This window comes from Danio rerio, chromosome 9 (genome assembly GCF_049306965.1).
Source record: "Danio rerio strain Tuebingen ecotype United States chromosome 9, GRCz12tu, whole genome shotgun sequence".
In the NCBI taxonomy this organism is placed as follows: Eukaryota; Metazoa; Chordata; class Actinopteri; order Cypriniformes; family Danionidae; genus Danio; species Danio rerio.
In genome coordinates, this window is record NC_133184.1 from 32,192,225 (window position 1) to 32,212,194 (window position 19,970).

Genomic DNA, 19,970 nt, shown 5'->3' on the forward strand with positions numbered 1-19,970 from the left:
GTCAAGTCAGCATCTTAAATCAACATCATATTGATGTCAAATACTGACGTTTATTCCTCAGGTATGGCAACCAAAATCCAACATCTGATAGATGTCATAGTGGTAACGTCCAAACAATTTCAAGCTGTGGCATCATTAGACGTTGATATTTGGTTGGTTTTAGGTTGAACATTTGTCAATAATTGGAATATTTGAAATGAGTTACTTTACACCACTGCACATAAATCATTCTATACATATACACACATGATACTTTTTATACATATGCACACGATACACTCTTGTCAGCGCCTGGGATAGAACCCAGGTTTCTGGTGTGAGAGGTGAAACACTTATCCACTGAGCTACTGGAAGTTGATGAAATCAGACACACTATACATATACACACGATACAGTCTATTCAACTTGTCTGTTAAAGTGAACAATGTGACTTGATGTACTTGAATGTTAGAAATGTGTTCTCCTACACCAGAATAATGTTACTTATTAAATAAATGAACAAGGAAGATAATTATCTTGTTTATGAAGACTGCAGAGTGATGCATGAACAAAAATGACTTTGAATAATATTTTAATTATTTTGTGATATATAGGTCAAAATGTGCTCCTAATAGTACGTGGCCCCTGCCCACCTCCCACAGGTTAATAGTGAGCTAATGTAATTTTACAATGCAAATCTTAAATTCATGCTAACCAACAAATGATCAAAGGAAATGTATTAATATAATACAATATGAATTGATGTTTACTTTAAACTGTAATTATATTGTTCTATTAAAATAATTTTTTAAAAATATTTTGTCAAATAAAATATTTTTGAAGAGTCATCCACCATCATTTTGTGGCTAAAAAGTATCGGTTCAGGCACCGTTTTGGCACCGGTATCGTTTTAAAAGTATCGATTTAGCACCGGTATCGAAAAAAAAAGAAACTACACTCAACCCTACATGAACAATCCATACATAACACACTCTTGTCAGCGTCTAGGATAGAACCCAGGTCTCCAGTGTGAGGGGCAAATCGCTTACCCACTGAGCTACTGGAAGTTGATGAATCTTCACATACTATACAAATACACACATGATACACTACATACATTTACACACATGATACACTTTGTACATATACATATTCTATACATTAATCACTTCATTCATATGGACACACAATGCCTTCTATACATAAGCACACATGATTCACCATACAAATACACTACATACATATGCATACATGAGATACTCCAAACATATGCACACATGATACATTCTATACATACACACACCATACATGATACATTATATACATACACACACCATACATGATACATTATATACATGCACGATACACTTTATACATATTCCATACATGATACACTTCATACATACACACACACGATACATTATATATATATATATATATATATATATATATATATATATATACACGATATACTTTATACATATTTCATCCATGATACACTTCATACATATAGACACACGATACATTCTATATATATGCACACATGATACACCATACATATACACTTCATACATTTGCGCACATGATACATTCTTTACATATATATGCACACAAACATGATACACTCCATACAACTGCACACATGATACACTTTATACATATACACACACACGATTCATTCTATACATAAAATCACACATGTTACACTCCATACATAACACACTCCTGTCAGCGTCTAGGATAGAAGCCGGGTCTCCAGTGTGAGAGGCAAATCACTTACCCACTGAGCTACTTGAAGTTGATGAATCCTGACATACTATACATATACACACGATACACTTTATACACATACATATTCTATACATTATACACTTTATGCATATAGACACACAATGCATTCTATACATATGCACACATGATACACTTCATACATATGCATACTTGATATACTCCATACATATGCACACATGATACACTCCATACACATGCACACATGATACTGTACATTCTATACAAACACACCATACATTATATACATACACTCATGATACACTTTATACATATTTCATACATGATACACTTCATACATATAGACACACGATACATTCTATACATATGCACACATGATACACCATATGTGTACACTCCATACATATGCACACATGATACACCCCATACATATGCACACATGATACATTCTATGCACACACACCATACATTATATACATACAGTCATGATACACTTTATACATATTCCCTACATGATACACTTCATACATATAGACACACGATACATTCTATACATATGCACACATGATACACCATACGTATACTCCATAAATATGCACACATGATATGTTCTATACATACACACACAATACACTCCATACATATACACCCCATACATATGCAGACATAATACACATGATACATTCACACAGAGAGGATACACTTTATAAATATACATACTCCACATGCACACAATATATTCTATACATATAAGTTGATGAATCCTAACATATTATACATATACACACATGATACACATTCTATACATTATCCATATAGACACACAATGCATTCTATACATATGCACACGATACACCATACATATACACTTAATACATTTGCATACACGATACACTCCATACATATGCACACATGATACAATCTATACATACACACACACACACACCATACATGACACACATACACACATGATACACTTTATACATATTACATACATGATATACTTCATACATATAGACACACGATACATTCTATACATTTGCACACATGATACACTTTATACATATACACACGATTCATTCTATACATAAAATCATACATGATACACTCCATACATAACATACTCTTGTCAGCATCTAGGACAGAACCCGGGTGTCTGGTGTGAGAGGCAAACCACTTACCCACTGAGCTACTGGAAGTTGATGAGCCCTGACATACTATACATATACACACATGATACACTTTATACATATACATATTCTATACATTATACACTTTATTCATATAGACACAAAATGCATTCTATACATATGCACACATGATACACCATACATATGCATACATGATATACTCCATACATATGCACACATGATACACTCCATACATATGCACACATGATACATTCTATACACACACACCATACATTATATACATACACTCATGATACACTTTATACATATTCCATACATGATACACTTCATACATATAGACACACGATACATTCTATACATATGCACACATGATACACCATACGTATACACTTTATACATTTGCGCACATGATACATTCTTCACATATATACAGACATGATACACTCTATACATATGCACACATGACATGTCCTATACATACACACACAATACACTCCATACATATACACCCCATACATATGCAGACATAATACACACGATACATTCACACAGAGAGGATACACTTTATACATATATATACTCCATTTGCACACAATATATTCTATACATATACATATAAGTTGATGAATCCCAACATACTATACATATACACACATGATACACATTCTGTACATTATACATATAGACACATAATGCATTCTATACAAATGCACACAATACACCATACATATACATATGCATACATGATACACTCCATACATATGCACACATGATACATTCTATACATATATACTCACACACACCATACATGAAACATTATATACATACACCTGTGATACACTTTATATATATAGACACATGATACATTCTATACATATATACACGTGATACACCATACATATACACACATGATACAATCTTCACATATACACACACACATGATACCCTCCATACAAATGCACACATGATACACTTTATACATATACACACGATTCATTCTATACATAAAATCACAAATGATATAATTCTTACATAACACACTCTTGTCAGCATATAAGATAGAACCCTGGGTCTCTGGTGTGAGAGGCAAATCACTTACCCACTGAGCTACTGGAAGTTGATGAATGCTGACATACTATACATATACACATATGATACACTTCATACATATACATATTCTATACATTATACACTTTATGCATATAGACAAACAATGCATTCTATACATATGCACACATGATACACTTCATACATATGCACACATGATATACTCCATACATATGCACACATGATACATTCTATACACACACACACACCATACATTATATACATACACACATGATACACTTTATACATATTCCATACATGATACACTTTATACAAATAGACACACGATACATTCTATACATATGCACACATGATACACCATACGTATACACTTTATACATTTGCGCACATGATACATTCTTTACATATATACACACATGATACACTCCATACATATGCACACATGATATGTTCTATACATACACACACAATACATATACACCCCATTCATATGCAGACATAATACACACGATACATTCACACAGAGAGGATACACTTTATACATATACATACTCCATACACCCTACTCCATATGCACACAATATATTCTATACATAGAATCACCCATGATACACATATACACTCCATACATTCTAAATATACACACATACACAAAACACACTCCATTCATATGCACACATGATACACTTTATAAATATACACACGATTCATTCTATACATAAAATCACACATGATACACTCCATACATAACATACTCTTGTCAGCGTCTAGGATAGAACCCAGGTCTCCGGTGTCAGAGGTGAATCACTTACCCACTGAGCTACTGGAATGTGATGAATCCAGACACACTAGACATATACACTACATATGTGTACACACATAATACACTCTATACATTTGCACATATGATACACTTTATACATATGCAAATTCCATACATGATAAACTCCATACATATACACACAATACACTCCATATATTCTAAATATACACACATACACACGACACACTCCATTCATATGTGCACATGATACATTTTATACATATACACACGATTCATTCTTTACATAAAATCACACATGATACACTTTATACATATTCTATACATTATACATATGGGCACACAATGCATTCTACACATATGCACACATGATACACTATAAATATGCATACATGATATACTCCATATATATGCACACATGATACACTCCATACATATGCACACATGATACATTCTATACACACACACACCATACATTATATACATACACTCATGATACACTTTATACATATTCCCTAAATGATACACTTCATACATATAGACACACGATACATTCTATACATATGCACACATGATATGTCATACGTATACACTTCATACATTTGCGCACATGATACATTCTTCACATATATACACAAGATACACTCCATACATATGCACACATGATATGTTCTATACATACACACACAATACACTCCATACATATACACACCATACATATGCAGACATAATACACACACACACACACACACAGATGATACACTTTATACATATACATACTCCATATGCACACAATATATTCTATACATATAAGTTGATGAATCCTAACATATTATACATATACACATTCTATACATTATACATATAGACACAATGCATTCTATTCATATGCACACGATACACATACATAATACACTCTATACATATACACACATGATACATTCTATACATATACACACCATACATGATATACATACACCTGTGATACACTTCATACATATAAACACACGATACATTCTATACATATGCACACATGATACATTCTTCACATGAACTCTATACATTTGCACATATGATACACTTTATACATACTCCATACATGATAAACTCCATGCATAAACACACAATACACTCCATATATTCTAAATATACACACGACATTCATATGCACACATGATACACTTTATACATATACACACGATTCATTCGCATTAAATCTAACATGATAGACTCCATACATAACACACTCTTGTGAGTCTCTAGGATAGAACCCAGGTCTCCAGTGTGAGAGGCAAATCTCTTACCCACTGAGCCACTGGAAGTTGATGAATCCTGATATACTATACTAATACACACATGATACACTTTATATGTATACATATTCTATACATTATACATATAGACACACAATGCATTCTACACATATGCACACGATACACCATACATATACACTTCATACATCTGCATACATGATACACTCCATACATATCCACACATGATACATTCTATAAATATATACACACACACACCGTACATGATACACTTTATACATATTCCATAAATGATACACTTCATACATATAGACACACGATACATTCTATACATATGCACACATGATACACCATACACTTCATACATTTGCGCACATGATACATTCTTTACATATGTACACATGATACACTCCATACATATGCACACATGATATGTTCTATACATACACAATACACTCCATACATATATACCCCATACATATGCAGACATAATACACACACACACAGAGGATACACTTTATACATAAACATACTCCATATGCACACAATATATTCTTTACATATAAGTTGATGAATCCTAACATACTATACATATACACACTCTATACATTTTACATATAGACACACAATGCATTCTATACAAAGCACTTACCCACTGAGCTACTGGAAGTTGATGAATCCTGACATACTATATATATACACACTTTATACATATACATATTCTATACATTATACATATAGACACACAATGCATTCTATACATATGCACACTTCATACATTTGCGCACATGATACATTCTTTACATATGTAGACATGATACACTCTTCACATATGCACACATGATATGTTCTATACATACACACACAATACATATACACCCCATACATATGCAGACATAATACACACAATACATTCACACAGAGAGGATACACTTTATACAAACACATACTCCATACACCCTACTCCATATGCACACAATATATTCTATACATATAAGTTAATGAATCCTAACATACCATACATTTACACACATTATACATATAAACACACAATGCATTCTATACATATACAAACGATACACCATACACATAAACTTCATACATATGCAGACATGATACACTCCACACATATGCACACATGATATATTCTATACAAATATACACACACTCACACCATACATTATATACATATTCCATACATGATACACTTCATACATATAGACACAGGATACATTCTACACATATGCACACATGATACACATACATACACTCTTGTCAGCATCTGGGATAGAACCCGGGTCTCTGGTGTCAGGGGTGAATCACTTACACCCTGAGCTACTGGAATGTGATGACTCCAGATACACTACACATACACACTCCTTATGTTTACACACATAATACACTCTATACATTTGCACACATTATACACTTTATACATATACATACTCCATACATGATAAACTCCATACATATACACACACAATACACTCCATACATTCTAAATATACACACATACACACGACACACTCCATTCATATGTACACGATACATTCTATACATATACACACTTTCTATACACACACACACATTCTATACATATTCCATACATGATACACTTCATACATATAGACACACGATACATTCTATATATTTGCACACATGATACATTCTTCACATATATACACACATTATAAGTTATATACATACACACAATACAATCCATACAAGACACACTCCATACATATACATACATAATACACAAGATACATTCACACAGAGAGGATACACTTAATACATATACATACTCCATACATATGCACACAACACATTCTATACATATGCACACATGATACACTCCATACACACATGATACATTCTATACATACTGACACAATACATTCCAAACGATACACTTCTGTTAGCGTCTGGAACCCGGGTCTCTGGTTTGAGAGGTGAATCACTTACCCACATATGTACTGTGCATATTTACATATAAATACACAAATACAGTACATGAAATAAACAAAGAAACATGTTTATAAATACTATCTTGGATGAATTGACAGTGCAATAGCAATGTAATGACATAGTGATTACAATGAAATAACAGTAATTGAGCACAAGAAAAAAGTTTGAAAATAAATATTACAATGCCATAACAATTTAATTACAATGTCATAAAAATATAATTATAATGTAATTGCAATATCATAACATAGTCATTCCAATGTCCAAACAATGTAATTACGATGACACAACAATGCCAAAACAATGTATTTACAATCTCATTACAATGTAATTTCAATGTCATAACATAGCCATAGCCATGTCTAAACAATGTAACTATAATATCACAAAAAATGTTTTAACATTGTGATTACAATGTCAACTATGTCATAATAATGTCACAACAATGTTTTAACAATGTAATTACAATGTCTTAACGATATAATTACAATGTCATAACAACAATGTCATAAAATGTAACTACAATGTGATAACAGTCATTACAATGTGATAACAGTCATTACAATGTCATAACAATTTAACTACAATGTCACAACAATGTTTTAACAATGTAATTACAATATCATAACTTAGACATTACAATGGTATAACAATGTCACAACAATGTTTTGACAACGTAATTACAATGTCATAACGATATAATTACAATGTCATAATGTAATTACAATGTCATACTATAGTCACTACAATGTCATTACAATGTAACAACAATGTCAAAATAATGTAATTACAATTTCATAACAATGTAATTACATCAAAACAATGTAATTACAATGATATAATGATGTAGTAACAATGTTAACAAATAGTAATTAAAGCCTAAATGTTTTTAATTACAGCTGTACTATGTATATTTATATAATTACAATGAATGTCATGACAATGTAACTACAATGCCATAACAATGTAATTACAATGTCATAACAATGTAATAACAATATCATGACAATGTAAATACAACGTCATAACAATGTCATATCAATGTAACTACAATGTCAACAATATCATAAAGCAATAACAATACCAACAATGTCGTAAGAATGTATTTACAATGTCAACAAGGTCAACAATGCAATTACAATGTTAATAATGTCATAACAATATAATTACATTGTCATAAGAACACAATTACAATGTCATAATGTATTTACAACGTCAACAATGTCATAACAATGCAATTACAATGTCATAACGGTGTCATAACAATATAATTACAATGTAATTACAAAATCATAACATATTCATTCCAATGTCCAAGCATTGTAATTACAATGTCATAACAATGTAATTTCAGTGTCATAATGCAATTACAATGTCATAACAATGCCATAACAATATAATTACAATGTCATAACAATGTCATAAGTCATTTACAATGTCAACAATGTCATAACAAAATAATTACAATGTCATAATGTAATTATAATGTCGAAACAATGTCATAACAGTGTAAATACAATGTTATAATGATGTAGTAACAATGTTAAAACATAGTAATTGTATCCAAAAAAGTTTGTAACTACAGCTGTACTATGTATATTTATGCAATTACAACGAATATGTCATAAAAATATAATTACAATGTTATAATCATGTAGAAACAATGTTAATACATGGTTATTATATAAAAAATTGTAATTACATATGTACTGTGTATATTTATATATACATACACAAATACAGTACATGAACTATACAAAGAAACATGTTTATAAATATCATCTTGGATTAATTTACAAAATAATAGCATATACATATGCACACATGATACACTCCATACATATGCACACATGATACATTCTATACACACACACACCATACATTATATACATACACTCATGATACACTTTATACATATTCCATACATGATACACTTCATACATATAGACACACGGTACATTCTATACACATGCACACATGATACACCATACGTATACACTTTATACATTTGCACACATGATACATTCTTCACATATATATATACACATGATACACTCTATACATATGCACATATGACATGTCCTATACATACACACACAATACACTCCATACATATACACCCCATACATATGCAGACATAATACACACGATACATTCACACAGAGAGAATACACTTTATACATATATATACTCCATACACCCTACTCCATATGCACACAATATATTCTATACATATACATATAAGTTGATGAATCCTAACATACTATACATATACGCACATGATACACATTCTGTACATTATACATATAGACACATATGGACACAATACACCATACATGATATACTCCATACATATGCACACATGATACGTTCTATACATATATACTCACACACACCATACATGATACATTATATACATACACCTGTGATACACTTTATACATATAGACACATGATACATTCTATACATATATACACATAATACACCATACATATACACTTCATACATTTGCACAAATGATACAATCTTCACATATATACACACACATGATACCCTCCATACAAATGCACACATGATACACTTTATACATATACACACGATTCATTCTATACATAAATTCACAGATGATACAATCCTTACATAAGGCACTCTTGTCAGCGTCTAGGATAGAACCCGGGTCTCTGGTGTGAGAGGCAAATCACTTACCCACTGAGCTACTGGAAGTTGATAAATCCTGACATACTATACAAATACACACATGATACACGTTATACATATACATGTTCTATACATTATACACTTTATGCATATAGACAAACAATGCATTCTATACATATGCACACATGATACACTTCATACATATGCACACATGATACATTCTATACACACACACCATAAATTATATACATACACACATGATACACTTTATACATATTCCATACATGATACACTTTATACAAATAGACACACAATACATTCTATACATATGCAGACATCATATACACGATACATTCACACAGAGAGGAAACACTTTATACATATACATACTCCATACACCCTACTCCATATGCACACAATATATTCTATACATATACATATAAGTTGATGAACCCTAACATACTGTACATATACACACAATTCATTCTATACATACAATCACCCATGATACACATATACACTCCATACATTCTAAATATACACACATACACACAACACACTCCATTCATATGCACACATGATACACTTTATACATATGCACACGATTCATTCCATACATAAAATCACACATGATACACTCCATACATTACTGACTCTTGTCAGCGTCTAGGATAGAACCCAAGTCTCTGGTGTCAGAGGTGAATCACTTACCCACTGAGCTACTGGAATGTGATGAATCCAGACACACTACACATATACACTACATATGTTTACACACATAATACACTCTATACATTTGCACATATGATACACTTTATACATATACAAACTCCATACATGATAAACTCCATACATATACACACAATACACTCCATATATTCTAAATATATACACATACACACGACACACTCCATTCATATGCACACATGATACACTTTATACATATACACACGATTCATTCTTTACATAAAATCACACATGATACACTTTATACATATTCTATACATTATACATATGGACACATTGCATTCTACACATATGCACACATGATACACTATAAATATGCATACATGATATACACCATATATATGCTCACATGATACACTCCATACATATGCACACATGATACATTCTATATACACACACACACACCATACATTATATACATACACTCATGATACACTTTATACATATTCTCTAAATGATACACTTCATACATATAGACACACGATACATTCTATACATATGCACACATGATACGTCAGACGTATACACTTCATACATTTGCGCACATGATACATTCTTCACATATATACACAAGATACACTCCATACATATGCACACATGATATGTTCTATACATACACACACAATACACCCCATACATATACACACCATACATATGCAGACATAATACACACACACACACAGAGGATACACTTTATAAATATACATACTCCATATGCACACAATATATTCTATACATATACATATAAGTTGATGAATCCTAACATACTATACATATACACATTCTATACATTATACATATAGACACAATGCATTCTATACATATGCACACGATACACATGCATACATAATACACTCCATACATATACACACATGATACATTCTATACATATACACACCACACATGATATACATACACACATGATACACGATACATTCTATACATATGCACACATGATACACCATACATATACACTTCATACATCTGCGCACATGAAACATTCTTCACATGAACTCTATACATTTGCACATATGATACACTTTATACATATACAAACTCCATACATGATAACCTCCATGCATATACACACAATACACTCCATATATTCTAAATATACACATATACACACTCCATTCATATGCACACATGATACACTTTATACATATACACACGATTCATTCTATACATTAAATCTAACATGATATATATATGTATATATATATGACTCCATAAATAACACACTCTTGTCAGCGTCTAGGATAGAACCCAGGTCTCCAGTGTGAGAGGCAAATCTCTTACCCACTGAGCTACTGGAAGTTGATGAATCCTGACATACTATACATATACACACATGATACACTTTATATCTATACATATTCTATACATTATACATATAGACACAAAATGCATTCTACACATATGCACACGATACACCATACATATACACTTCATACAACTGCATACATGATACACTCCATACATATGCACACATGATACATTCAGTACATATACACACACACCATACATGATATATATACACACATGATACATATTCCATACATGATACACTTCATACATAAAGACACACGATACATTCTATACATATGCACACATGATACACCATACATATACACTTCATACATTTGCGCACATGATACATTCTTCACATATATACACACACATAAAACACTCCATACATATGCACACTTGATACACTTCATACATATACACACGATTCATTCTATACATAAAATCACACATGATACACTCCATACATAACATACGCTAGGATAGAACCCGGGTCTCGAGTGTCAGAGGTGAATCACTTATCCACTGAGCTACTGGAATGTGATGAATCCAGACATACTATACATATACACACATGATACACTTTATACATATACATATTCTACACATTATACATACACAATGCATTCTACACATATGCACACATGATACACTCCATACATATGCACACATGATACATTCTATACATACACACACGATACACTTTATACATATTCCATACATTATACATTTCATACATATAGACACACAATATATTCTATTCATAGAATCACACATGATACACTCTATACATAACATACTGTTGTCAGCGTCTAGGATAGAACCCGGGTCTCCGGTGTCAAAAGTGAATTTCTTATCCACTAAGCTACTGAAATGAGATGAATCTAGACACACTACACATATACTCCATATGTTTATACACATAATACACTCTATACATTTGCACACATGATACACTTTATACATATACATACTCCATACATGATAAACTCAATACATATACACACAATACACTCCATACATTCTAAATATACATACGACACACTCCATTCATATGCACACATGATACACTTTATACATATAAACACGATTCATTTTATACATAAAATCACACAAGATACACCATACATAACACACTCTTGTCAGTCTCTAGGATAGAACCCGGGTCTCCAGTGTGAGAGGCAAATCACTTACCCACAGTCCTGACATACTATACATATAGACACACAATGCATCCTACACATATGCACACATGATACACCATACATATGTATACATGATATACTCCATACATATGCACACATGATACACTCCATACATATGCACACATGATACATTCTATACACACACACCATACATTATATACATACACTCATGATACACTTTATACATATTCCATACATGATACACTTTATACATATAGACACACGATACATTTTATACATATGCACACGATACGCCATACGTATACACTCCATACATATGCACACATGATACATTCTATACACACACACCATACATTATATACATACACTCATGTAGGCATGTGCCGGTATCACATTTTCATGCTGCGATTAATTGATTAAGCTTTAATCACGGTATACGGTATTATCACGATATTGTAATTTTACTAGAGAAACAGGTAAAAAAAACACAAAAAACTGTTTCGTCAACTTAGTAACTTTAAGAACTTTTTAATTAACTAAAAGTACTTCAAACATTTAAATACAAATAAATATAAATAAAACAATGCACAATTTAAAAGTAAACTTGAGCAATTATATCAAAGTGAATGTGCAAACTGCAAAAGAACAACATTTGTTATATGTTTTTAAATAGATTTAAGAGCAAAAAACTATTTTTAATGAATCAACAATAAACATTTTCAACCAATTCCTGGTATCTCTTCTGGGCTGCCTGGCATATTTTAGTCCTTGAGATTAAAGTGCAAAAATGTGAGCATGTTCACTTTTTCTGGCTTGAGCTTTGAACGCTGAGGTGAGAGGATATGTCCACTGGCACTAAATACCCTCTCTGAGGGAACACTTGTTGCAGGAATGCAGAGAAACTTCTCAGCCAAGGTAGCAAGATGAGGAAGTTCTTCAGCATGCAAACTCCACCACTGCAATGGATCTGCCTCTGATTTTATTAGTGGCAGAGAAAGATACAGTTTGATCTCAGCTTCAGTCTTTGACTTCATGCTGCTTTCACCCTCCTGCTCCTCTGCTCTCTGCTGCCTTGTGGAGGTGATTTTGTTGAGCAGGGTGGCCAAGCTTTGCTGCTGTTTTTCAGAGGTGTGTGTGTGAGTGAAGGGCAGGGGGGTTGAGCTGCTTTGCTCTGTCTGGGCAGCTCCCTGACTCAGTGTTGTCATCTCTGCCAGTTTTGAGGCTTCCTCAATACAGCAGTTGACCGTGGCATCAAGGTCATCAGAAAAGCTTCCTTTAAACCGGGGATCAATGAAGCTTGTCAAGTCCATCACCTTCTTTGCATCAACACTGTACCTGGATTCAAGATCTGACTTCATTACCCTCTTCAGGTCTATGGTGAGGGCACTGTCTTCATTTTTTACCTCAAGAATGTCTGAGATGATGTGACTTAGCACCGGCCACAGGGCTGACAGACTTACTCTGCTCTCTGAAGCCAAAGCATCAGTAAAAACACTGAGTGGTTGAAGGATTTGCAAGACTTGTTCAATGACTGCAATATCTGCATCCTTTGGCATCAAATGCCATGCACCTCCCTCCGTTGCCAGTACAGCACAGACTGCCTGCTGTTGTTCAATAAACCTCTGCAGCATTTTCTGTGTCGATCCCCATCTAGTGACTACATCATGGATGAGTGACCTCTGAGGGATATTTAAGGCCTCTTGTTTATTTCTGAGCTCTCTTCTTCTCTTTCAGCTTCTTGAAAATCCCTGCACCAAATGTCGACAGCTTCGGACAGCTGTGTCCACCCTCTGGATTTTCAGAGCTTTAGAAATGGCCAGATTCAAGTTGTGGCCAAAACACCCAAACCACTGGCCAGGAAAGGTGGTCTCGAATGCCTTTTTCATGTTTGTAGCATTATCAGTTGTAATACTGACAAAAAACTCTTTGTTGATGCCCCACTCCTGCAACATGTTATCAAAAAATTCACTGATATTGTCAGCAGTGTGGTCTTCTGGAAAAAACTGTGTTTCCAGGCAGTTTGATTGAAGTTTCCAATCTGTGAGGTAGTGGATGGTGAAGCTGATGTATGGATGACCACTTCCTCCACTGCTGGTCCATAGGTCAGTAGTTGCTGCATACCATTTTCCTTGGGCTATACGCTTGCCAACATCCTCTTTTAGACTGTTATACATTTTGGGTAATTCTGTCTTAGAGAAAAACTTCTGTGAGGGAACTTTTTAAAGTGGAACTGTTGTCTTCATCAGTTTCAGAAATCCTGGTTTTGCTACTGTGTAAATGGGGATCATGTCTTTAGCAATACAGTATGCTATGGCATGATTGATTTCCTTGGCCCGATGAGATGAAGGTCCATATGAAGCCTGACGCTGGAATGCCTCTTGAACTGTTGGTTGAACGATGGCTTCAGCTGAAGATGAACCAGCACTGCTAGATGCATGGCCACTCTGTAAAATAGGAATGAAAAATATTACTTCATACCTCTGATAATTTAAATAAAAGATGCTGTTCAGACAGAGAATACAAGCAAAGTAAATTTTCGTTTTTTTTGTTTTGTTTTTAGACTAAAAATAACCCAAGTTGCAACTTTCAACTAAATGCATCTGTCATTTCAAACTATATTTTAGTAATAGAAAACACACGATGATGAGCTTAAGTTTTGCACTTTACTTGTAACGTTACTCTCTTGTAAACATGTAAACATCACGTTTACTCGCACTGTGTGAAAATGTATGATTGTGTTGCATTCCTTTTTAACTTAAAATCACATTATTCTGCCTAACTTCAATTATTAATTACAGAACTTACTTTTAGCTGAGTATTGTATTTTGTTGTTAAAATACGAGATGCAAACTTAAGTGTAGCAAGTGGAGTTTATGCTAACTTTTAAACTAACGTACATGGAAGCAAGCAACACGCAGCAAATGGAAATAAGTTAACGTAATTTTGCAATCCTGTCTTTCAAATAGTTGTTTTATGTGGTATTCAGCATGAGAAATTAAGTGTCTTACCTTTATCTCCCTGAATTGCAGTGGATAGTTGTCGCGAATATGAGCAAACATGTTAGACGTGTTCCCGTGTTTAGCAGCCACTTTCCGTCCACATGTTTTACACAAAGGGAAACCGTCTTCGATCAGCAATCCCTCTGCATTTTTTTGGAACCCAAAATATTTCCAAACCTCTGACTTTACCCTTTTTGAAGGGGGATAAATTGTCGGCAGCGTTCCTCCTTCCGCCATGCTTCTTCGTGTGAGGATAAGAGAGCGGTGGCAGCGGCGGCGCGCACTGCGTGCACACAGTGCTTCTACATGCGGGGATTGTTTACATCCGAGTGCGCATCAGTTCTGCGCAGCATATACGCAGTGTTTCTTCAAGCGGTTGATGGAAAATAAGCTGAAGGGGGATAAATTGTCGGCAGCGTTCCTCCTTCCGCCATGCTTCTTCTTCGTGTGAGGATTATAGTGCGGTGGCAGCGGCGGCGCGCACTGCGTGCACACAGTGCTTCTACATGTGGGGATTGTTTACATCAGAGTGCGCATTAGTTCTGCGCAGCATATACGCAGTGTTTCTTCAAGCGGTTGATGGAAAATAAGCTAAGGCGCGTTCTAAGAATATAAATTCGGATCTATTATTTTTCACGGTATTTTGAAGTGCCCGCGATAACAATATCGTGCATATTCATTACCGTGATTTATCGCATTACCGAATACCGGCACAAGCCTACACTCATGATACACTTTATACATATTCCATACATGATACACTTCATACATATATACACACGATACACTCCATACATATGCACACATGATATGTTCTATACATACACACACAATACACTCCACACATATACACCCCATACATATGCAGACATAATACACACGATACATTCACACAGAGTCGATACACTTTATACATATACATACTCCATATGCACACAATATATTCTATACATATACATATAAGTTGATGAATCCTAACATACTATACTCATACACACTCTATACTTTATACATATAGACACACAATGCATTCTACACATATGCACACGATACACCCATGATACACTCCATACATATGCACACATGATACATTTTATAAATATACACACACACACACCATACATGATACACTTTATACATATTCCATACATGATACACTTCATAAATATAGACACACGATACATTCTATACATATGCACACATGATACACCATACACTTCATACATTTGCGCACATGATACATTCTTTACATATGTACACACGATACACTCCATACATTTGCACACATGATATGTTCTATACAAACACAATACACTCCATACATATACACCCCATACATATGCACACATAATACACACACACAGAGAGGATACACTTTATACATAAACATACTCCATATGCACACAATATATTCTATACATTTACATATAAGCTGATGAATCCTAACATACTATACATATACACACTCTAAACATTATACATATAGACACACACAATGCATTCTATACATTCTTACATACTCTTATATATTCTTACCCACAGAGCTACTGGAAGTTGATGAATCCTGACATACTATACATATACACACATGATACACTTTATACATATACATATTACATATAGACACACAATGCATTCTATACATATGCACACATGATACACCATACGCATACATTTCATACATTTGTGCACATGATACATTCTTTACATATGTACACACAATACACTCCATACATGATATGTTCTATACATACACAATACATATACACACCATACATATGCAGACATAATACACACAATACATTCACAGCGAGAGGATACACTTTATACAAACACATACTCCATACACCCTACTCCATATGCACACAATATATTGTATACAAATAAGTTGATGAATCCTAACATACTATACACCATACACATACACTTCATACATATACTTACATGATACACTCCATAAATTTGCACACATGATATATTTTATACAAATATACACACACTCACACCATACATGATACATTATATACATATTCATATGATACATTTTAAACATATTCCATACATGATACACTTCATACATATAGACACATTCTACACATATGCACACATGATACATATAGATACACTCTTGTCAGCATCTGGGATAGAACCCGGGTCTCTGGTGTCTGGGGTGAATCACTTACCCACTGAGCTACTGGAATGTGATGAATCCGGACACACTACACATATACACTCCATATGTTTACACACATAATACACACTATACATTTGCACACATGATACACTTTATACATATACATACTCCATACATGATAAACTTCATACATATACACACACTATACACTCCATACATTCTAAATGTACACACATAGACACGACACACTCCATTCATATGCACACGATACATTTTTTACATATACACACATTCTATACACACACACATTCTATACATATTCCATACATAATACACTTCATACATATAGACACACGATACATTCCATATATTTGCACACATGATACATTCTTCACATATATACACACATTATAAGTTATATACATACACACAATACAATCCAGAGAGTACACTTAATACATATACATACTCCATACATATGCACACAAGACATTCTATACATACTGTATGCACACATGATAGACTCCATACACACATGATACATTCTATACATACTGACACAATACATTCCAAACGATACACTTTTGTCAGCGTCTGGAACCCGGGTCTCTGGTTTGAGAGGTAAATCACCTACCCACATATGTGGGTAATGTTTTAACCATGTAATTACAATGTCTCAACGATATAATTACAATGTCATAACAACAATGTCATAAAAATGTAACTACAATGTGATAACAGTCATTACAATGTCATAACAATTTAACTACAATGTCACAACAATGTTTTAACAATGTAATTACAATATCAGAACTTAGACATTACAATGTTATAACAATGTCACAACAATGTTTAACAACGTAATTACATGTCATAACGATATAAATACAATGTCACAATGTAATTACAATGTCATACCATAGTCACTAAAATGTCATTACAATGTAACAACAATGCCATAAAAATTTAATTACAATGTCATAACAGTCAT

At 33.4% G+C, this 19,970-nt stretch overlaps 1 protein-coding gene across 1 annotated transcript; it reads right to left on the bottom strand.

Annotated features, from left to right (window-relative positions):
- Positions 1-13,581: 13,581 nt before the first annotated feature.
- On the bottom strand, positions 13,582-17,094 carry LOC101884285 (E3 SUMO-protein ligase ZBED1). The gene is made up of 2 exons (XM_068223649.1): positions 16,855-17,094; positions 13,582-16,290 (listed from the first exon to the last, which is right to left on the bottom strand). The coding sequence occupies exon 2, from the start codon at positions 15,475-15,477 to the stop codon at positions 14,608-14,610; it is 870 nt and encodes a 289-aa protein (XP_068079750.1). The 5' UTR covers positions 15,478-16,290; positions 16,855-17,094; the 3' UTR covers positions 13,582-14,607.
- Positions 17,095-19,970: the final 2,876 nt, after the last annotated feature.